Consider the following 23,040-nt stretch of genomic DNA (forward strand, 5'->3'; position numbering starts at 1 on the left):
AGAGATGTACAACACAGAAACAGACCATTCAGTCCAAATCGTCCATGCCAACCAGATATTCTAAATTAATCTAGTCCCATTTGCCAGCACTTGACCCATATCCCTCTAAACTCTGCCTATTCATGTACCCATCCAGATGCTTTTTAAATGTTGTTATTGTACCAGCCTCTACCACTTCATCTGGCAGCTCATTCCATGCACAAACCGCCCTCTCCATGAAAAAAAATGCTCCTCAGGTCCCTTTTAAATCTTTCCCCTCTCAGCCTAAACCAATGCCCTCTAGATCTGGACTCTCCAGTCCTGAGAAAATATCTTATCTATTTACCCTATCCATGCCCCTCATGATTTCATAAACCTCTATAAGGTCACCTCTCAGCCTACGATGCTCCAGGGAAAAGAGTCCCAGCCTATTCAGCCTTCCCCTGTTGCATAAACCCTCCAACCCTGGCAACATCCCTGTAAGTCATTTCTGAACCCTTTTGAGTTTCACAACATCCTTCCGATAGAAGGGACACCAGAGTTGCACACAATATTCCAAAAGTGGCCCAACCACTGTCCTGCACAGCTGCAACATGATCTCCCAATTCCTTACTCAATGGTCTGACCAATAAAGGAAAGCATACCAAACACCACCTTCACTATCCTATCAACCTGCGACTCAACCTTCAAGGAACTATGAACGTGCTCTCCAAGGTCTCTTTATTCAGCAACACTCCCCAGGAACTTAACATTAAGTATACAAATCCTGGCCTGATATACCTTTGCAAAATGCAGCACCTCACATTTATCTAAATTAAATTCCATCCTCCATTCCTCAGCCCATTGCCCCATCTGATCAAGATCCCAATGTACACTGAGGTAACTTTCTTCAACTGATACCTCATATATTCACATCCAAATCTTTTATATAAGTGACAAAAAAAACAGTGGACTAAGCACCGATCCTTGTGACACAGTACTGGTCACAGGTCTCCAGTCTGAAAAGCAAACCTCTACTACAACCCTCTGTCTTCTATCTTTGAGCCAGTTCTGTATCTGAATGGCTAGTGTGGGTAACTCCCCACCTCTACACCACCACCACCACCACCACCACTCTTATCTTCTGCATACAAACTGATATCTTCCTAGCTCTCATCAGTTCTGAGGAAAGGTCACTTGATCCAAAACGTTAACACTGTTTCTCTCCACAGATGCTGCCAGACCTGCTGAGCTTTTCCAGAAATTTCTGTTTTTGTTCTTGATCTACAGCATCTGCAATTCATTTGGTTTGACTATGTTTCCAAGCAATTTCAAGTGATCAAAAAGGTGGAAAACAAATTTTTTTTAGTATACAATCCAAAAATCTAATATTACTGCCATTTGTTTTAGAATAACCATTAAAATTCAAAGTAAACAGTTCCCTTAAATTTTCCAAGTAAATATTAAGATGTTCTCTCTCAATAATGAGAAGGAAACACCTTACAAGAGGTGTTGCTTGACAAAGACCAACACGTCTGAGTTTCTTGCTATTAGATTCCCATGTTCATACTGAGCCTCATTAAATCGTACCTTGTAAATATGGATATTACCTCTGCATAGATTCATTCTCTATCTGTATGAGGTTGCAATATTCAGCATTATTTTATTTAATTTTTGAAAAAAGCCCGTGATGAAAGTACAAGACTTTTATCTGTTCAAATTGTTATTAACATCTTAGAGTGAGAATGCTGTGATTTTATTCATAAAAGCCCTTTTTTTTAAACAAAGATCACTTGGTAATTTTTTTCCCTCGTTCAGTACAATGCAGGTGTACTGTGCGAGCTCGGTGGTTAGCACTGCTGCCTCACAGTGCTAGAGACCTAGGTTTGATTCCACTCTGGTAGCTGAATGGAGTTTGCATGCTCTCATTGTGTCTGCATGGGATTCGTCTGGATGCTCTGGTTTTTCTAACAGTCCAAAGATGTGCAGGTTAGGTGGATTGGCCATGGGAAATTGTCCTGTAGTGTCCAGTGATGTACAGGCTAGGTGGAGTAGTCACGGGAAATGCACGGTTGTGGGGATGGGGTAGGTCTGGTTGTGGTACATCTGGTTGTGATTGTCTTCAGAGAGTTGGTGTCAATTCGATGGGCTGAATGACCTGCTTCCACACTGTAGAGATTCTATGAATTAGTCAGTATCACACAACATTTGTTATTTATGGAAGATACCTGTAGGTTTCTTGTCTCATGTCTTTTGTCTTAAGAATTTCTTTTAATGAAAGAAAGCTACTTCACATAGGTGCTAGTCTGAACAATTGACTGCTTAATGAACTATATGTGGTATCCTCTTTTTGTTTTCTAGACCTGTTTAACCTTAAGGTGAATTCCCAGTTTTTAAAATTTGTACATTCCAGCTGAGACACTGGGATGAGAAGATCTCCGTTATTACATGTAGAAACTGAATAATTATCTTTTCAGTGTAATGTTTTAAACATATCTGAATTTAACCACTTATCTGTACTTTCCCAATTATGCCTATACTGCATTTCTTTACGTGCTAGCCCTGCTCTGTGCCATCTGCATTCCTGGAGGGAATAGAAGTTGAAATGCTAGAAACATAAAGCAAGTCATACAAGGGCAGTGGTTTATTGAGGTGTGCCTGCGCTCTAATTCCTGTGACTTTTAAGCCTGCAATTACACTCAAAGCAGTACTGTTAGTGCTCCAGTTGTTGTGTACACACAGCATAACATAGAATAGAAAGAACTGAGTTCCCTTGGAGAGGTGCCACATTCCACCTAACTGTCACTGCAGACTAGGCAGCAATGCTGCACAAATTTAATTTCCAGGTAAACCCTTTAATGCAAAGTTGTTCACAAAGAGATGTTCTTTAGGAAGCAGTTTCGCTGTGTTTTCAGGTGCCTTGGCATTTTCCTCCTCAAAGCTCAATGCCTCTTCAGATTTTCCTTGAAGCCTGCATTTTTCACCAAGCCTTTTCTCATTTTGTAATTTTTCTTTATGTGGCTTGGTGTCAAATCTAATTCTATAACGTGCCTGTGAAGCTGTTTCAGACTTTGTGTTAGGCTGAAAATGTGAGAGAAATGCAAGTAGCAAGATGAGATGAATAAAATTTCTATCCTCAATTGAGTGGAAGTACTTTTTAGTTGGGGCGTATTTCCCTAAAAATGTCTGGGAGAGGGAAGAATTTTGTGATATTCATAAAGTGATTATGTGATGACGATACTGAAAATAACAAATGCTAGATATCTGCTCCAATTGTTTTTATTTACCAATACGTTGAGCAGTTTTATTGGTGTTTTCGTGACTGGTATCTGGAGCAGGAAATAGAAAGTGAAACTGGTTTCTGAATTTGTCACGATTTGTTTGTCCAGATTAAATGCAGCAGTTTCAAGGAATCAGCTGCCTCGGAGTGGTGTTAATTATTTGTATTTTGGAATTGAAAGTTGCTCGTGTAGTTTGTTGATGTCTGACTTGTTTTTTCAGTTTTGTTTTCCTAGCAGTGACGTGGCTGCAGGAGTTTTGATGAAACCTAACTGAGGCTGTGGCTGAGGAGCTCACAGGAAACGAGAGAGAGAGAGAGAGAGAGAGAGAGATGGTGGTGGAGGAGAGGTACAAAGACAAGAGAAGAGGCAAAGAGACAAAGAGAGAGGAGGAGAGACAGAGAGAAAGAGAGAGGAAGGGAGACATTGAGAAAGAGAGAGGCAGAGACACAGAAAGAGAGAAAGACACAGACGGAAACAGTACTATACTATATAGAAAGGCCAGGAGGCATTCAGCAGCCCCTAGTGTTCTCATTATTAGTTGTCGGGGAGCTCAATTTTTTGCAAAGTGCTGGTCCTCCTCCAGTTGAAAAGGAACAGTCATTCCCCTTGAAGCAATCCCTGCCTTTTGTAACATTTATTGTTCTGGTGAGTTGCTGGTTTTCTGTGATTTTTCTTTTTTGTTTTGTTTTCCTGAGACCATATTTTCAAATCTATGCACTCACTCTCAACATTGGGAACTTGCTGAGGGTTTGGTTGCGTTAATTGCCCTCCCTAATAGGGGACTATCTGGAAATTCAGAGCTTGTACTGTTTAGTATTCCCCTTATTTGAATCCTGGGTCATTAAAAGTTATGTTGTTGCTGACCTTAGTTTGAAAACAACTTTGGTTGTTAATATGGAAAGATATCAGCATTATTTGATTTTGGATTTGTCCACCAGTGCTAAATACAACACTTCGAATTCCTCAGGTTCGAGAAAGTCAAACTGGGTAAATCAACAAACAAGAACAGAAGCTAAAAAGACCAAAACCCTTGGGAACACTGATGGCGTTTGATTTTAAGGTAATTTTCATATTTTTTACTGTGTAAATATTTGTCTAACGTTTCTCTTAAAAACATTTGCAGGTTGTCATATTTGACCTAATGCCCTGTCTCCAAATAATGTAAAGAGGAGGGAGAAAACATGCATGCCAATTGATCTTTGCTAATGCAGGGGTTTTGTTTGAGGGCTTTTGAATGCAAATTTAGTAATGCAAGAAAAATTAGGAAGTTGTGACTGCAATGCTAGGCTGTTTTTATATAAATTTGCCTGAGAATTAAAGGAGAGGGAAGACTGAACAAACTTTTGAATTCTATATTTTTGATATCCTAAGAGATAAGTTAGGAGTGGAAACTGGGAGACAGTTTAATTTGAACCTAGAGAATAGCCTTCGAAGGAGAAAGATTTGACTTATTGTTGTCACATGTACCCTAACTATAGTGAACAGTTCTGTATTGCGTGCAGTACAGGCAGATCATAACATAGAAGGACCTACAGATCATCGGGTGATTGAACAGTGTGAGGAATACAAAGTTACGGATGGAAGTTGTACAAAAATGCAAGATCAGCATTATATTTAATATTTGAGTGGTCTATTTAGCAGTCTAATAACAGCAGGGACAGAGCTGTTCTTGAATTTGTTGGGAGAAAGTGAAGACTGCAGATGCTGGAGATCACAGTTGAAAAGTGTGGTGCTGGTAAAGCACAGCAGGTCAGGCTCCTGATGAAGAGTTCATACTCGAAACACCGACTCTCCTGCTCCTCTGATGCTGCCTGACTGGCTTCGCTTTTCCAGCACCACACTTTTCGGCTTTAAACTTGTTGGTACATCTGTTTAAGCTCTTGTATCTTCTGCCTGATGGAAGAGGTCGCAAAAGGTTATAACTGGGGTGGGAGGGGTCTTTGATCACGTTGGCTGATTTTCCACAGCAATGAGAAGTGTAGATAGAAGTCAGTGATTGGGAGGTTCGCTTGGTGATCATCTGGGCTGGATTTACAACTCTCTATAGTTTCTTAGAGACCTGGGCAGAGCAGTTGCTGTACCAAGCTGTAATGCACTCAGAATGCTTTCTGTGATGCATCTCTAAAATGAGGGTGAGGGTCCTTATGGATATGCTGAATTTCTTTTGCCTCCTGAGGAAGAAGAGGTGTTGTTGTGCCGCCTTAACTGTCACATCTACGTGCAAGGTCCAGGACAGTTTGGTTGTCCTCACTCCCAGGAACTTGATACCCTCGACTTTCTCCACCTCGGCTCCATTGATGTAGATTGGGGCATGTCTCCTTTGCTTCTTAAAGTCAATGATCAGCTCTTCAGTTTTGCTGACATTGAGGGAGAGATTATTATCTTTACACTATGACATCAATCATTCTATCTTCTTCCTTATTGTGCCTTGTTATTGTTTGATATCCAGCCAACAGTGATGGTGGTGTCAGCGAACTTGTAGATGCTGTTTGAGTGAAATTTGGCCACACAGTCATGGGTGTACAGGGGGTACCACAGGGCTGAGTACACATCCTTGCAGGATGCCAATGTTGAGCATTATTATGAAGAAGGTGCTCCACGATACAGGCTGCACGAACAGGCAGAATGGTGTATTTGAAGAAACTTTGCATCTGTTATCTCTTCTTGAGCCAGTGGGGTGAGGTTAGATAATTGATGATAAGTAGTTTCGTTATAACTGTCTTTAAGTTGTGTGCTTTTTATTTCATTCTGAAATCTCAATGGAGGTTCTGCAGTACAGTTCTTTGTAATAAGTTTTTAGCAAATTGATAAGTTAAAAATTCAACTAAGAGCTTAAAGTTCGGTAAATAAGCTTCTTTCTAAAAGGTCACCAAGATCAGATCATACGTGTTTAATTGAGCAACCTTCACCCCTTATTCTCTCTGGACTTGTCATTATTAGAGTCATAGAGACCCTTATGTCCAACCCGCCCATGCCGACCAGATATCCCAACCCAATCTAGTCCCACCTGCCAGCACCTGGCCCATATCCCTCCAAATCCTTCCTATTCATATACCCATCCAAATGCCTTTTAAATGTTGCAATTGTACCAGCCTCCACCACTTCGTCTGGCAGCTCATTCCATACATGTACCACCCTCTGCGTGAAAAAGCTGCCCCATAGGTCTCTTTTATATTTTTCCCCTCTCACCCTAAACCTATGCCATCTGCTTCTGGACTCCCTGACCCTTTGTATATTTATCCTATCCATACCCCTCATAATTTTGTAAACCTCTATAAGGTCACCCCTCAGCCTCTGATGCTCCAGGGAAAACAGCCCCAGCCTGTTCAGCCTCTCCCTAAAGCTCAAATCTTCCAACCTTGGCAACATCCTTGTAAATCTTTTCTGAACCCATTCAAGTTTCACAACATCTTTCCGATAGAAAGGAGACCAGAATTTCACGCAATTCTGAAAACCTTGTCATTAAGTTTTTCTGCTTAACTAAATAAACTTATTTTTAGCTTCAGCCTGATAAAAGTACCATCTTCAGTGGATAGGATCTTTATAAGATGGCATGTAAGCAATGGAGACTATCACTGGGATTGTGAGAGATTGAATCGGATGAGTAAATCAAAATAGTTTATCAAATAATAGACAAAGCTGTTATTATCTCAAAGGATCAAATGGTTGCTCTCTCGTTAGAGAGAAACGACTGGTGGTAAGTTTAACCTGAGGATCACCAAGCTTCAGAGAAGAGAGGTGAGGTTGAGAAAGCAGATCTTCATAGTAACCTTAGCCGGTGCAGGAATTGAACCCATGCTATTGGTGTCACTCTGTATCACACCAGCTGTCCAGCCAACTGAGGTAATGAATTCCGCCCCCCCCCCCCCATCACAGGGCTGGTCATTAATTTATGAATTTCTTTTGATTCATGTTGATTAGTTTTTTTTAACAAAATAATCAGATGTTTGTATTCCTGATGAGAATACACATGTAGTTTGTTTCAAAATATATAATTCTTCGTGGAAATTCTGTTAAAGATTCACTTATCCTTTTTTGAGGCGAAGTATAGCTCATGCCTGATAATAACTGTGTGTGACAAATTTTTGGTTTTGATTCCCCATTTGTTGTCTGTGTCACAGCATTTACTAGACAATGTGCACAATACAACTCTCTCTTGTTTGCTCTCCTAATTTTTTCTTAATTCATTTGTGGGACTTGGGTGTCACTGGCTGGCCAACATTGATAGCCCATCCCTATTTGCCCTTGAGAACGTGGTGGTGAGGTGCCTTCTTGAATCACTGCAGTCCATTGCTGTGGGTTAACCCACAATGCTGGTAGGGAGGGAGTTCCAGGATCTTGACCCAACGACTGTGAAGGAATGGCGGTATATTTCCACTTCAGGATGGTGAGTGGCTTGGAGGGGAACTTGCAAGTACCTGCTACCCTTGCCCTTCTGAATGGAAGTAGTCCTGGGTTTGGAAGGTGCTGTCTAAGGATCTTTGGTGAATTTCTGCAGTACATCTTGTAAATAATGTACACTGCTGCTACTGAGTGCTGGTGGTAGAGGGATTGAATGTAGATGTGGTGCCAATTGTCCTAAGCTGTTCCTAAATTTTTTAACAGAAAATCATTTTCCTATAAGAAATCATACAATTAAAGTGGGTTGCATTCCTAATCTGTAATTTTTACAATTATACATGTACTGCTTTCAACCTCTAACTGGCCTAAAAATTCTCTTTCTATATACTGTTTTATTCCACTCTCTTCCTTCCTGCTCCTCACTGCATCCATATCCTAACTGCCTCACTCCCTCCTGCTCACTGCCCCTCTCTGTGCTTCCATCATCCAATTCTGCTACTCGCTGTCTTACTTGCTCCCTCCTGCACCTTGCCCTCCTCCAGATCCTTGGCTACATCCAGTTGTCCAGAGCAAAGCAACCAGGGATGGGAAGATAGATGGCAATTGGTAAAGAGTGAGCAGGATGTAGTGAGGGGACCCGGAGGAGGAAGTGACGAGCAGGAGGGTTGGAAGAGGGAAGCAATGAAAGTTTGGAGAGGTGTGATGAACAGGGAGGAGTAGCAGATGAGTTAGAAGAAGGAGTTTAGGAAAGAGAGAGGCAATGAGTGGGAAGGAAAGTGGAGTCGGGGAGGGTGGAGCAAGGCATTTGAGGAGGGGCCAGTGAACAAGAGAGAGCAATGGGGTAACGAGCAGGAGGCTGGGAGTGGTTAATGACAAAGTGGGAGAGGCCAAGGAGTGGGAAGAAAGAAATGAAGGACTAATGAGAAGGAGAGTTCCAGGGGTTCAGGAAGGGTGGCATGCAGGGCAGGAGTTGTTTAATTAAGTAGACTGAACTAGCACAATTACAGTGCAGTCCTGGCATATGCGTCACAGCCATTATGAAATAAAAATGATGATAGCACTATTTGTGCAAGTTATATTATTTACAAACTGTGTTAAAGCAAACGTGCCATTAGAATGTGCTTTAATTGGGGAATACTATTACTGCCGCTGGAGTCTTACATTGACTAAGTATAAACATATTATAAATTATCATGATTAAGGGATCACCAGTATTCTAACGGGGCAGCACGGTGGCTCAGTGGTTAGCACTGCTGCCTCACAGCACCTGGGTTCGATTCCCGCCTATCTGTGCGAAGTTTGCACATTCTCCCAGTGTCTGCATGGGTTTCCTCCGGGTGCTCCGGTTTCCCCTCACAATCCAAAGATGTGCAGGTCAGGAGAATTGGCCGTGCTAAATTGCCCATAGTGTTAGGTGCGTTTGTCAGGGGGTAAATATAGGGTGGGGGAATGGATTTAGGTGGGTTTCTGTTCGGAGGGGCAGTGTGGACTTGTTGGGACGAAGGACCTGTTTCCATACTAGAGAACTTAATCTAATCTAACATTTGTTTGTCTCAGGATCATATTAAGGAAAGAGGGAGTCATTATTCAGAGAGCAATTCTTAAAACCAGTTACAACTCTGGTCTTCATTATCGTGTCCTTGACTTATCACATTATATGGAATGTTCTGCAGCTGCTGTTGTTTAGACTGTACTCTGTAGTGTATTGGCACAATTAAGGTTTTATAAGATTACTGAACAGGCAGTATACTGAATTAGTGGTGCTGGAAGAGCACAGCAGTTCAGGCAGCATCCAACGAGCAGCGAAATCGACGTTTCGGGCAAAAGCCCTTCATCAGGAATAAAGGCAGTGAGCCTGAAGTGTGTATATGAACTGGTTCCATTCATGAGTCTGTTTGCAAGTCGATTTGTACACCAGTCAGAACACAGTGCAAGAGAAATAAAATAAGCTAGACAAACAGCACCTCAGTTTAAGTTTGGGAACCCAACAGCCTTCTGGACTTGATATTGAATTCAACAATTTTAAGGCTTGAGCACCTTTCCCCATGCTTTCCCTCACCCCCACACACCTGGTCTTGATTTTATATGGTCTGCTACCACACATTGTCAGCCACTAATTGTCCCCATTAGCAGCTATTCATTTCTTCAGGGTAACCTTTAACTACTCCTTTGTCCAGTTGTTTTTCTCTCTCTATTTGGGCTCTATCTCCACTTGTCATCTACTCTTTTCCCCACCCCATCTTCTGTATTTAAAAAAAATCTTTTCCCTCGCTGCCATCCATTCTGAAGAAGGGCTACTGGACCCAAAACATTAACTTCAATTTCGCTGCGCAATTTCCATTTATGTGTCTGATTTTCAGCATCCACAGTCCTTTTGATATTTGTCTGAGTGCCCATAAAATGTTGCAGTCATGCAAAACCTTGTCCTTAATGTATCCAGTTGATTGTATGGGTCTCCTAAGCCAACCCAAACCAACACCACTGTGCTTCTCCAAATAAAAATGCAGGAATCCTCGGGCTTGGAACTTTATCATAAAGAAAATTTTAGAGTCAAACCGTAAAGAAACAGGCCATTCGGCCCATTGTGTCTATGCAACCAAGAAACACCAAACTACACTAATCCCATTTATCTGCATTTGGTCCATAATCTACTGCGCCCTGGCTTTTAGGTCCTCATTTGAATACTGCTTAAATATTGCAATGGTATCTGCCTCCACCATCCTCTCAAGCAGGTTCCATATTTTTACCGTCCTATGAGTTTTTAAAAAAAAAGGTTTTCTCAGATCACCTCTAAACTGCTTGCTCCTCATCTTAAACATACGTTTGCCATGTGAAAAAATTCTCATAATTTCCTCTTTTTATGCCTCTCATAATTTTGTATACCTCAATCAGTTACCCTCCTTAGCCTCCTCTGCTGCAAGGGAAAACAAACCCAGCCTATCCAATCTTTCCTCGTAGTTGAGACTTGTCATCCCATCCTGGTGAATCTCCCATGCACCCTCTTCAATTGCAATCCAGTTTCTTCCAGCAGCACGGCGCAGCATTCCACCTGTGGCTTAACAAATGTTTTATAAAGATGTAACAAGACTTCCTTATTTCTATATACTACACCTCAATTAATGAAGGCAAACATCCCATAATAAGTATCGTTCTTCACCAAAATAAAACAAAGAACTGTGGATGCTAGAGATCTGAAACAAAAAACAGAAATTATTGGCGAAACCGATCTGGCAGCATCTGTGGGAAGAAAGCAAAATTAATGTTTCAAGTCCAGTGACTTTATCAGAACATAACAATCCTAAAACCCAAATCTTTAGGTTACCTCTTTAAAATTTAAAATAATGCATCAGTACTTCATACTTTTTATGAGTAAAGAAAGTAACTCTTAATGTAGTATCCAAACTTTTGATGTCTGGCAGTCTTGACTCAATGATCGTGCTCTTGCCGTTAAGTGCGTAGGCTGAGAATTCAAACATCAACCTTGAAACCTGAGAAAGGTATTTCATACTTGATGAAATTCTGTTGTCTGAGCAAGGTCTGATCTCTCCATGACCATTCAATGACATCTTGCAGCTGGTCCCAGTTAAACATTTTACCCACCAACTGACACCTCCAAAAGATTAACTGGTCATTTGCTCTGTGGAATCTAGCTGCTTGCAAATTGACTGCTACGTTTACCCATGTAACATAATGGCTAGCCTTCAAAAGAAACTCATTGTGAAATGGTTTTGCATTTTCTGAGGAAACAAGGTGGCTTTGCAAGTTGCAGTTCATTCTCTCTCTCTCTCTCTCTCTGTCTCTCTCTCTCGCACGTTGTGGCTCGCATTACCAGTGGTTATTCACAGTGAATTTCACTGAACAATTCATCTCCTCCTTTCACAAAAGATTAAAGGTTTAAAGAAAATACAACAGTTTGTATTTATATCGGACATTGAACTGTATCCACCAGCTCTCCCAGACAACTAACTTTTGAGAGGACTGCAGATGCTGGAGATCAGAGACTAGAGTATTGTACTGGAAAAGCACAGCAGGTCAGGCGCATCTGAGGAGCAGGAGAATCAATGTTTCGGGCATACGCCCTTCATCAGGAATGAGAGTTTTTGAGAGTTCTGTCAGTTGTATTTTCAGCTGTGTGATACATATTCAGGAACCCAGCAGAACCAAAACATGCCTTGAGTATTGAGTGTGCAAGACCTTTTATTTTAGTAGTCAAGGAGGTTGATGTGTCACAGTTGCAAGTTTTAAATATATTTATTTTCTGTTAGAGCATGGAGCAGTATAACATGATTGCACATCAACTGAAAACAATTGGGAATGAAGCATTTAAACAACGGCGTTATCGTATTGCAGTCCAGAAATATGATGAAGCTTTGAGCATTCTACGTGGTTTGCAGCCGACTAGAAGGTAAATGATCTTTTTCAGTTTGTAACTATTCCAAATATTGTCTGCAGTTTAGCTATTCCCAAGAGTATTTCCTTGAATGTTTCACAGGAGTATGGAGGAGAATCTATATAAAATGGGTTCCAGTATTGTGATTTCTATATTGGAGTTAGTCCCTGTTTAGATGTGAGATAGGAGTTGAAACATGCATTTAAGATCATAAGACATGGGAGCAGAAGTAGGCCATTCAGCCCATCGAGTCTGCAGTGCTATTCAATTATATCATGGTTGATCTGATAATTCTGAACTAATTTTTCTTGCTTTTTCCCATAAGCCTTGATTCCCTTAGAAAAAAAATCTATTTCCCTTAAATATTCTTAATGACCCAGCCTCCAAAGCCCTCTGAAGCAAAGAATTCACTGCCCTCTGATAGAAGGAATTAGTTGTCTCTGTCTTAAATGGGAATTCCTATATTCTGAGATTATATTCTCTAGTTCTGGACAATCCCATGAGAGGAAACAACCTCTGTATCTGCCCTGTCAAGTCCCCTAAGAATCTTGTATGCTTCAATAAAGTCGCCTCTCATTCTTCTAAATTCCAATGACTACATGCCCACTCTATTCAACCTTTCCTCATAACAGTTCTCCCAAACTCAGTATTAGCCTAGTGAACCTTTTCTGAATTACCTCCTGCGCTTGCATATCTTGGCTTAGATAAGGGTCCCAATTCTGTTCATAGTATTCCAGCTGAGGCCTAACTAATGTCTTCTATAGATTTAGTAAAATCCCCTTAGTTTCATTTTCTTTCACTTTTGAAATATTCACTATTATCCACTAAATTTGGTTGCTAGCTTTTTGTGATTCATGCAAAAAGATTCCCAAATCCATTTTAAATAATATTCAGCTCTTCTTACTGCTAAAAGGCATAACCTCTCATTTTCCCAGTTTTGTATTCCATCTGCCAATGTTTTCCCACTCGCATAATCTGTCTATATCCCTCTACAGGTTTTTTTGCTTTATCCTAACTACTTGCCTTCCTGTCTAAATTTTGTGTTAAACTGCAAACCTGGCTATAGTACATTCATTCCTCTCATCCAAGTCATTATTATATATTGTTTTAAAAAAATGATTATGGCCACAGCACTGATTCCTGTAGCACTCCGCGAGTTATTGATTTTCATCCTGAAAATGACCCCCTTATTCCAACTCATTATATACTATTTGTTGCCAATTTTCTAACCATGCCAATGTACTATCTCCAAAATCATGGGTCCTTATTAAGTAATGTAACTTCTGGTATCTTATCAAAACATTCTCAAAATCCAAATATATTATATCCACTGCTTTCCCTAAGCAATTCTGCTTGTTATCCCCTCAAATAATTCTAGTAAATTTGTCAGGCATGATTTATTCTACATAAATCCATGCTGACCTTGTTTGATCATATTATGTTTTTCTAAATGCTCTACTGTTATATGCTTTATAATAGACTCTAACATTTTCCCAATAACAGACATTAAGCTAACTACCCTATAGTTACCTGTGTTTTTTCCTCCTCCCCCTTTTTAAGTAAAGGTGTTGCTTTGACAGTTTTCCAATCCTCTGGGACTCTCACAGATTCTAAGGATTCCTGGAAGATTATGACCAATGCATCCACTATGTCTGTTGTTACTTCCTTTAATATCCTAGGATGCATCCCATTAAGTAAAGGAGATGTAACAGTCTTTAGCCCCATTAGCTTTCCTAGTACTTTTTCTTTATTGATTGTTATTGTATTTATTTCCTCTTTTCCCTTTTTGACCCCCACTTTTTTTGTTTTACTTCTTGGTAATTTTAGAATGCCATTAATGTCTTGTACTGTGACAGAAAATATTTTTTAACTCCTCTGCCATTTTCTAGTTCCTCATTATTATTTTGCCAGCCTTATTCTTGCCTCCATTATTTTCTGATCTCGCCACTTTTGGGTGTGTCCTGTTCACCTTTTCCTCCTCCATTCCCTCAGAGTTTGATCTTTATGGTGCACTACTGTAGGAACACAGATATTCCAGAAAGGTGGAGAGGTTGATGTGGTAATAGGTTTATACGCTTCAAGAATGTGTTGTTCAAGAATTTGAATGTGAACCTTTGGGTGAAATTTGATATAACCCATTAAAATGAAGCATATCTGAGTCATGTGAAAATTTGTGTAGGTCTGAGAAACACTGCTCTGAAAAGATTAAATAATCACATAATAGTTCCTGCGCATGACAGATGCTGTTTCAGTATCTTTAACTAAGACAAACAATTGACAAAAGAACAATGTTGCATTTTAATTACAAATTCCCATTGTGTATATTTATTTAAATGTGGTTGCTTTGTCTCCCATTTCCTTATTTCTCTTTTTATACAGTACAGTAAACTTTTTATTAACTGATGGCATTAGGCATAAAGACACTGATGGCATTCCCAAATTACCAAGTAATCAAGGGGCAAAAGGAGGAGGGGAAATAAATGCAACAGCTATCACTGGAGAAAAGGTACAAGGAAAATGAATGGGACGAGAACATACTAGTTGATCAAATAGTTGATCTAGTTGATTAAGCGGTCCACATAATGTAAAAACACACACTAAGTAATAGAAACATAATCCAAGGGGCATATGCGTCACTTATATTTTACTTACAGCATAAATCACTTTAAAAAATACTTAAATGAAACTTGCCAACAGAGAATCTTTTCACTTGCACCCTCAACTGACTACGCAGACATCACTGAGATCTCAATAATATTGTAAACTTCTGGTATTTCAAGTATATAATTTTTGCGGGTTTATATAGAGTGCCGGTTAAAATAAAGTTTGCTATACTTACAATTAGTAAATGCATTTACCTTTAAAATGTTAGGAGTTTAACACTTTTTGACTCAAGAATCATGCTTCGCATTCTCTTATTTCTGATAGAATCTTGTGCCAACTGTTTCCATGATAAATTCCTATGTCTTCAAAATTTGTTGCATTGTAACTACACCCTCCCATTGATTGGGTGCTTTAACAACTGTTCCGCACCATGCAGAAAATCTCCAAAGTTTCAGTAGTTTCTGTTTCCGAAAAATGGCCTAACTTTTCTCATTTAACATTCATCTTTTAAAATCCATATGTTCTTTTAAAATAAGAATGAAAAAAACTGACTGAGAAGGAGATCCAAATTAGGTCTTTACATCCAGATTTGGTGTTTCTCTTGTTTCAGCTGAGGTATGAACTCATTCTTGGGTCAACTATTGTATAAACTGTCTGATAAAGACAGCATTCTAGTTATGACTTCTTCTGTTATCAGAAATCCTGTTGAGGCTCTGTGAATGAAATCTCTTCATGCAGCAACAATAATTACTCAATAGTGATCAGATGATTAGGCTTGTTCAACTCCGACTCCTGTCTGTGTTCTGTTTTAAGTTTGTTTTCGTATAACTGGCATACAAACACTGGAACTTTTTTTTTAAACTTTCAATTAACTAGTAGAATGAGGATTTTATGATTTGGAGATGCTGGTGTTGGACTGGGGTGTACCAAGTTAAAAATCACACAACACTGGGTTATAGTCCAACAGGTTTAACTGAAAGCACACTAGCTTTCGGAGCACCACTCCGTGTATCAGAATTGTAGAACTGTCCTTTTGTCTGAGCAGTAAAAAAATGACTTTGTCCCTCCCTGCCTATGCTATATTGTTAAGACCCATAATATATTCCCATTCATCACCTCATATCTTCCAGTTCATCTAATGGATGACTTGTGCATCTCCTTCTCTTTCCACCCTCAGTCTAGTATTGCCATCGCTGATGAATGTACTCCTGGAGATTTGAGCACATCGCATTAGCTCATATGATGCTTAACCAATTACAGTCGATCATATGATATTTAGCCACTGTTTACAAACATTATTGCATATACTTTGAATGTGGCAATGTCCCCAAGCTTCAAATGAAATATTTGACTTTCTTTTCTGTAGTGAGCTGAACAGCATTGTTTATAACTGGCAGGGAAGAAAAGGAAATTTTAAAGATAATTTATTGTTTAAATAAGAACATCTTTCGCAATTAGTAAGAAACAGAAAGTAAATTCCACTGATCTAATAAGAGGATCATTAATGTAATTCTCACTAAAATCTATGTATCTCAATTCTTATTTTCTTCCTTTTCCAATCTCTCTATCGCCACCTGCGACTCTTCTGATGTTTTATGTCACTTTTAACAGTTTCTTGGCTATAAGCATGTCTTATTTCTCTAAGTCTTGGTCCTCTCGGAAGACCGTGTGAGGGCTTTCTACCTCTTCCTTGAATCAATATCCATCCACCACTACCCCCTCCACATGAATAACTTCCTCCAAATTGACCTAAGAACCTAAGAAGTAGGAGCAGGAATAGGCCATTTGGCCAGATATGACTTCCTCCCTTGCACACTCCCTCACCTCTTTGTCTGATGCACTGATGAATATGTCAATGCCATTTGCCACCTCCCTTGAACTGCAAAATTATGTAAATTTTGATTTCCGTTTCCAACCTTCCCTCACCTTCACATGATCCTTCATTGATTTCCCTGTCTTGTAAAATGCTACCCACCTATGTACACAGCAAGCTCACAGACTCCCACGCCTACCTCCTCACTTCCTCCAAGGACTTTTTTTTCCACAGAATATAGTTTTGTGGCTCAGGGGAGGCCATTTAGACCATCACATTTGCACCAACTCTTCAAATGCATATTCACTCCATGTGCTATCAAGAAATGGTTGGAGGCACTGGATTAAACAAAGGCTTCGGCCTCTGAGAACATTGCCACTGAAGACTGAATAGTACTGCTCCAGAATTTTCCATTCCCCTAGCCAAGTGCTTCCAGCATAGTTACAGCACCAGCAAAATTGCCCCGGTGTGTCCTGTTTACAAAAGATAAATCCAAACTGGTCAATGACTGCCCCATCAGTCTTCACTCGATCATCAATAAAGTGATGGAAGGTGTCATCAATGCTAACAAGCAGCACCTGCTCAGCAGTAACCTTCTGTGTGACACCCAGTTTAGGTTCCATCAGGGCAACTCCGCTCCTGACCTCATGTCAGTCTTGGTTCAATGTGGAGAAAAGAGCTGAATTCCAGAGGTGAGGTGAGAGTGTCTGCCCTTAACATCAAGGCCGCGTTTGACTGAGTGTGGCATCATGGAGCCCAAGCAAAACTTGAAACAGTGGGTATTAAGATTAAATTCGCTCCTGGTTGAAGTCATACCTGCCATATAGGAAGATGTTTGCAGTTGTTGGAGGCCGGTCATCTGAGTTCCAGGACATCCCTGCAGGAGTTTTTCAGGGTAATATCCTCTGCCCAGTCACATTCAGATGGTTCATTAATGACTTGCCTTCCATCATAAAGTCATAAGTAGGGATGTTTGCCAATACTTGTGCAATGTTCAGCACTATTCGCAATTCATCAGATACTGAAACAATTGTTATGAAGTGGTGGTAAACCCTTCTGCTAATGAAACCAAACACACAGAAAAGCTCACCTCGCCTCAATGTGTTAAAGGATGAGTGACAGAGAACTACCCAAATTCCACTATTAAACAAAAAATGATCAATTTTATTCTTTAACACTAAACAACAACTATTTACAAGAGATTTGTTATCTACCCTCCAGTCTATAACAATCTACTGGCCTAATAAAGGCCCTATTAAATTTACAGCAAATCAATTTTCAAAATTAGACAGCAGCTGTCATCTGCAGTGGTGATCTTTCTGTTTGTAGATCTCCCTGGGTCATCTTCGGTCTTCTGCTGCAAAGGTGTTTCATATGAAAAAGGTACCTTTTTAGAGAGAGGGTTTTCAGGCATTTTGTCTGACAATGGTAGGTGGTGCTCTTTCTCTGGCTAACTGTCCAAAATGCTTGCTTTTTATACCCCAAAACATCGGATCCTCTCATTGGTTCAATGTTGTCAAAACAGTAAAATTCAAATTTGATTGAGTTTCAGTATCTTGGGGCATAATTTAAACTGATTGAACTGCTGTGAAAACAAACTTAATGAGGTATCTAGGTTACTGGCAAAATGTTAGATCTTTCAATTGTCCAATACACTTTGTGCCTGCTAGGTGCTTGCTTTCACTCTCTCAAAGTACACTCCTTCACAACACAATCCATGCTCAAATGTAACAAGTTCTGGACAATATCAAGGCGTGGGCTGATAAAGTCAAATTACATTCATGCCCCACAAATGCCAGGCTATGATCGTCTCTAACAAGAGACAATCTAACTATCATCCCTTGACATTCAGTTGTGTTACCACTGAATCCCTCACTATCAACATCCTTAGGATTACCATTGACCAGAAACTCAACTGGACTCGCCACATAAATACTAGCTAAAAGAATGGGCCAGAGCTTAGCAATAGAGCTGAGAATAAGTCACCTCCTGACTCCCCAAAGCCTGGCCATCATCTACAAGGCACCATCAGGATGGTGACGGAACACTCTCCACTTGCATGGATGGGTGCAGCTCCAGTTAGGTTTGACACTATCCAGTACACATTTGATTGGCACCACATCCACAAAGATCCACTCCCTCCATCACCCACACTTCTCAATCTTTGTTACTCCTCTTGGTTCTCAAATTTTATTTTTGAGCTGACACCTGTCCAATTCTTCAAGTTAAATTCTATCTCTCTTGTCACTGTGAGATTTCTGGATTTGTTTGTCCTGCCTTCGCATTTGAGAAAACATTTTGATTACCTGAGCCCTCTCTTCTTTGAAAGTAACCCGTTGTTCAGTTACAGTTTGTCCTGTCAATCTCTTGTTCCCGTCATTGCAACTGAAGAGATTAAAGGGTAATTTGATAGGCATATGTGAAATTATAAAGGAATTAGTGCTGTATGTTTAGGAATAGATTGGTTACAATGAAGTGACAGATGTGAGATCTAGGACAGTGCCAGAGAAACAATTTTTACATATATTTTTGAGGCTGAGGAATGCTGTACTGGAGTGAGAGATTGAAATGAAAACTCTGTTAATATTTTAAGAATTGGTAAGTAAACAGTTCGAAGCAATCAGGAAAAATGGAGATATAATAATAGGACTGGCAACATCTGTGGAGAGAAAGCAAAGTTAGCATTTCGAGTCCAGTAACCCTTCCTGAGAGGTCACTGGACTTGAAACATTAACTCTGTCTTCTCTCCATGAATGCCACCAACCCTGCTGAGTTTCTCCAGCAATTTCTGGGTTTTTTTGTTTCAGATTTCCAGCGTACACAGTTCTTTGTTTTATTTTATGGTAATAGGACCGCTGCTGTTATAGAGAATAAATGTCAATACAGGCTAACAAAAACCCCACAAAGAACTATGAACACAGTTCTGAATAAAAGTCACTGAACCCAAAACATTAACTCTGATTTCTTTCCATAAAGGTTGCAAGACCTGTTGAGTTTTTCCAGCAATGTCAATTTTTGTTTTTGTTTCAATACAGGCTAATTGCATCCAAATACCTCTTTGCAAATTGTAATTTTTACATAATTGAAAACTAAAGCTCTGGGACAAACTTAACAAAATGCCTATGTTTATAGGGAATTGGCTGTGCTGTACTGCAACAGATCAAATGCCCTTTATAACCTGGAAATGTGGAAACTTGCTTTTGATTCTGCACAATATGCTATTGCTGTCGACAGTACTTTTATCAAGGTAAATTTGTATTTCTCACTATCACAAAGCATTGATCGTTGTGCATGCATTGAATTGTGAGGTGTGTAGGGTGCCTGTGTTATGCACAAGTTTGTTAATGTAGGTTGTGTGGTTCTCTGTGTTTCCTAATAACCTGATAATACTGTTAAATGTATGAAAACATTTTCAGAGTCTTCTTACAAGTGTAATCAGACAAAAACTGTTAGGAGCTCTGCCACATTCAAGTCATTTGTATTATGGAGTCATACAGATGTACAGCACGAAAACAGACTCTTCAGTCCAACTCGTCCATGCTGACCAGATATCCCACTCTAATCTAGTCCCACCTGCCAGCACCTGGCCCATATCCCTCCAAACCCTTCCTGCTCATATACCCATTCAGATGCCTTTTGAATGTTGCAATTGTACTAGCCTCCACCACTTCCTCTAGCAGGCCATTCCACTCACACACCACCCTCTGCATGAAATAGTTGCCCCTTAAGTCTCTTTTATATCTGCTGCTTTAAAAACAGTGCAAATGAAATCAATATTTCTATTTAGCCTACATTCTCAATGGACTGGATTTGCCTTACATTTTTGTGTTGCTGATATCTCACGTAAATCTTGTTTCTAACATAGGGTTACTATTGGACTGGCAATGCCTTGTTGAAGATGCATGATTATTTTGGAGCACATCAGTATTTCTATGAAGGGCTAAATATCCTGGACACAGATCGGGACCAGTCTCATCATCAAATTGCAGATTTCATAGTGGGAATACTGACATGTGGTGTGTTGAATCTTGTGTAGTATTCTCCAAAGTCTCTATGTCTCTATTCATGGATTTAACTGGGAACACACTGCTTACTAAATGGCAAATTTTGTAATAAATCAGAAATTAATTAAATATGATATATATTTTCTGTTCTATTATTCATATATCATGACTGGGCCTTGGCTAGGGTATTATAGACACTTCTGGAGGAAATTGTTGAAGGCCTGAGAAAAGATACAGAAGAGGATTCCCAGAATTTTATCAAGGAAGAGGAACTTGAGTTGTGAGGAGAAAATAACCTATTTTGGACAGTTCTCCTCAGAAAGAGCAAGTTAATGGTGACTTTAAGTAGTTTTCAAGATTTGGAGAAGTTTTGAGTCCATAACTAGACTATTGATTCAAAACTATTGACAACTGTACAGGTGGGAAACGTGGATAGGGGATATTAGAGAAGGAGAAAGAGAGAGGAAAGATGAGGTTGGAGAGGAAGGGTGGGTTTGGTTTTGGAGCTGAGAGAGAGAAGTGGGGAGGGAGGTGCTGGAGTTCGAAAATCTGCCTATCCCAGCCTTGAATCTATTCAACAATGGTGTTTGCACACTCCTCTGGGGTAGACAATTCCATGTGTTTGCATTCCTTCGAGAGCCATCATTCCTTCTTATCTCAATACTAACTTAACAGTCCCTTTGTCCTAAGACAGTGCCTCTATGTTTTAGATTCACTGACCAGCAGAAATAATGTGTGTTGACTCTGTCAAATCTTTATAGTGAGTTGCAGCATGGTTAGGATGCAGGAAAAGACCATCCAGCCCATTGTGTCTTCACTGTTCCTCACTGAGCATTTTGATTTGGTGCCAATCTCCTGCATTTTTCCCATAATCCTCCATTGTTTCTGTTTAAATGATCATCTAATGCCCTCACGTTTGCTTCAGTTGAATCTGCCTCGACCACACTTCCACGCTGTTAGTGTGGGAGTGAGGAGAGGTGACCAAGGGGGGAGAGAAACAAGGAATTTTGAAAAAAAAAAGTGGGGTAGAAGTGAGCATTGGGCAATGTGATATTTAGGATTATAGTGAAGCGCTGGCTGGCCAGAAAGGGAAAGACAACAGACAGAGCGTTTGGCTCCAGATATTTAAAAAAAAATTTCTGTGCCAGACAGAGAGAAGATTCATTAGCATAAAATAAGGGGAAGAAGTCTGTTTTTGATTGTTTTTGGTCCGTCCTGACAAACGTTGATATGGAGGCAATGTTTGCAGGCACTTTGCAATCGTGATGGTGCTGTACAAGCCGTTCATAATCTGTACCTCTTACGTTATTGCTTAAAGAGTAGAAAGATATTGAGCATTGAAATAAACAGAACTGCATTTGACAAAGTTTAAAGAATTGATTTTAGTTTTTGCCTGTTTGCTCTGTTTAGAGAGGTTCCTGAAGCTCCTCAAAAGGTTAACCTGACCAGAAAAGAACTCGGGTGATTCTGTGTCTTAATGCCTTCCTCAACACAGATTAAGCATTATCAAACATAGACTTCACTTATTATATCCCCATAGCCTTGGCAAATCTACTTGTTGAATTACTTCTTGCAACTTTATTGAAATGAATCACTATTAACTGTTTTCTTTTATAGTGATTTCAATGGGTTTTTCTTTCAAGTCTATTATACAGTGACTTGCCAAAGTAGCAATATTGTATTATCACTAGCAAGCACTACCTAATACAAATCAAACCAATTATGCTTGCATGACAACATATATTAATGACAAATTTAGGATTTGTGAATTTTAGATCATTATTTTAATTGTTAATCAAACTTTCAAAGGGACTGACAGCAACTTTCTTGAAATCCTAAAATGGAAAGGCTACAACGCGACAATTTGGCAAATTGTTATTGAAAAAGCTGCAAAGAAAAATTTATGGAAGGTAAGCAATCACTTAAAGTAACACTGATTCAAATTGAAACTTGTCTGAACCAAATATTTGAATAAGCGCCTTTTAATGTAGAAAGCAAATCATGGCATTTTAAAGCACAGAAGTAAGCCATTCAGCCTTCGTACCTATGTAGCTGCTCTGTTAGAACTATCTAATCAGTCTAATTCCTGTTAGCATAAAATTTCAGTGAAGCTGTTGAACATTTGAAGTCGGGAGGGTCATAGATTCAACGTATGCATTAGTCAAGGTTGAGTCAGTCAGGTTTCTGGTAGACAAGGGAGTCGAGGTCTATGGCAGAAATACAAGCAAGTGAAATTGAGGTGACGCCCTGAAAATTGAAATAATCAAGTGGCAAAGTGGGTTCAAATGGCCATCTGCCTTCTCTTAGGTCCTGTATTCTTGATCAGACATTTTAATGGTCATACCTAGAAACTGCACCTGATCGTTTGGTTGGGGATAGCAACATGTTATGATTACAAGCTTATGAACTTAAATTTTTAAGAATCCAAAACGCCTTACAAATTGTCCTTGCTTATCCATTTCTCTCACTTTCTTAACAGTTCACATATTTTTGTATTTCGTTATTATACCAAAGTTAAACTGTGAGGGGAAGTATCTAGTCAATAATTTTAATTTTATTTACTTGTCAAGTTTTTTTTGTGTTGCACTAGAAATTTTGGTATAGCCCTTTTTAATATATAATTGACGATGCTTGAGAAACTTAGCAGCA

The 23,040-nt window shown here is 39.6% G+C and overlaps 1 protein-coding gene across 3 annotated transcripts in view; it reads left to right on the forward strand.

Annotated features, from left to right (window-relative positions):
- The window catches only part of LOC140477354 (TPR and ankyrin repeat-containing protein 1-like), an 84,413-nt gene that overhangs the window by 10,261 nt on the left and 51,112 nt on the right, over positions 1–23,040 (forward strand). For 2 of the 3 annotated variants that reach the window (XM_072571075.1, XM_072571073.1), the window contains 5 exons: positions 4,207–4,299; positions 11,846–11,985; positions 19,520–19,634; positions 20,253–20,403; positions 22,201–22,301. In XM_072571075.1, the coding sequence (XP_072427176.1) occupies positions 4,282–4,299; positions 11,846–11,985; positions 19,520–19,634; positions 20,253–20,403; positions 22,201–22,301 (525 nt within the window). In that variant the 5' untranslated portion in view covers positions 4,207–4,281. Of the gene's footprint in view, positions 1–4,206; positions 4,300–11,845; positions 11,986–19,519; positions 19,635–20,252; positions 20,404–22,200; positions 22,302–23,040 lie in introns of those variants that run through there. The other variant, XM_072571076.1, reaches the window with a different exon arrangement.

This window comes from Chiloscyllium punctatum, chromosome 5, assembly GCF_047496795.1.
Source record: "Chiloscyllium punctatum isolate Juve2018m chromosome 5, sChiPun1.3, whole genome shotgun sequence".
NCBI classification, from domain to species: domain Eukaryota; kingdom Metazoa; phylum Chordata; class Chondrichthyes; order Orectolobiformes; family Hemiscylliidae; genus Chiloscyllium; species Chiloscyllium punctatum.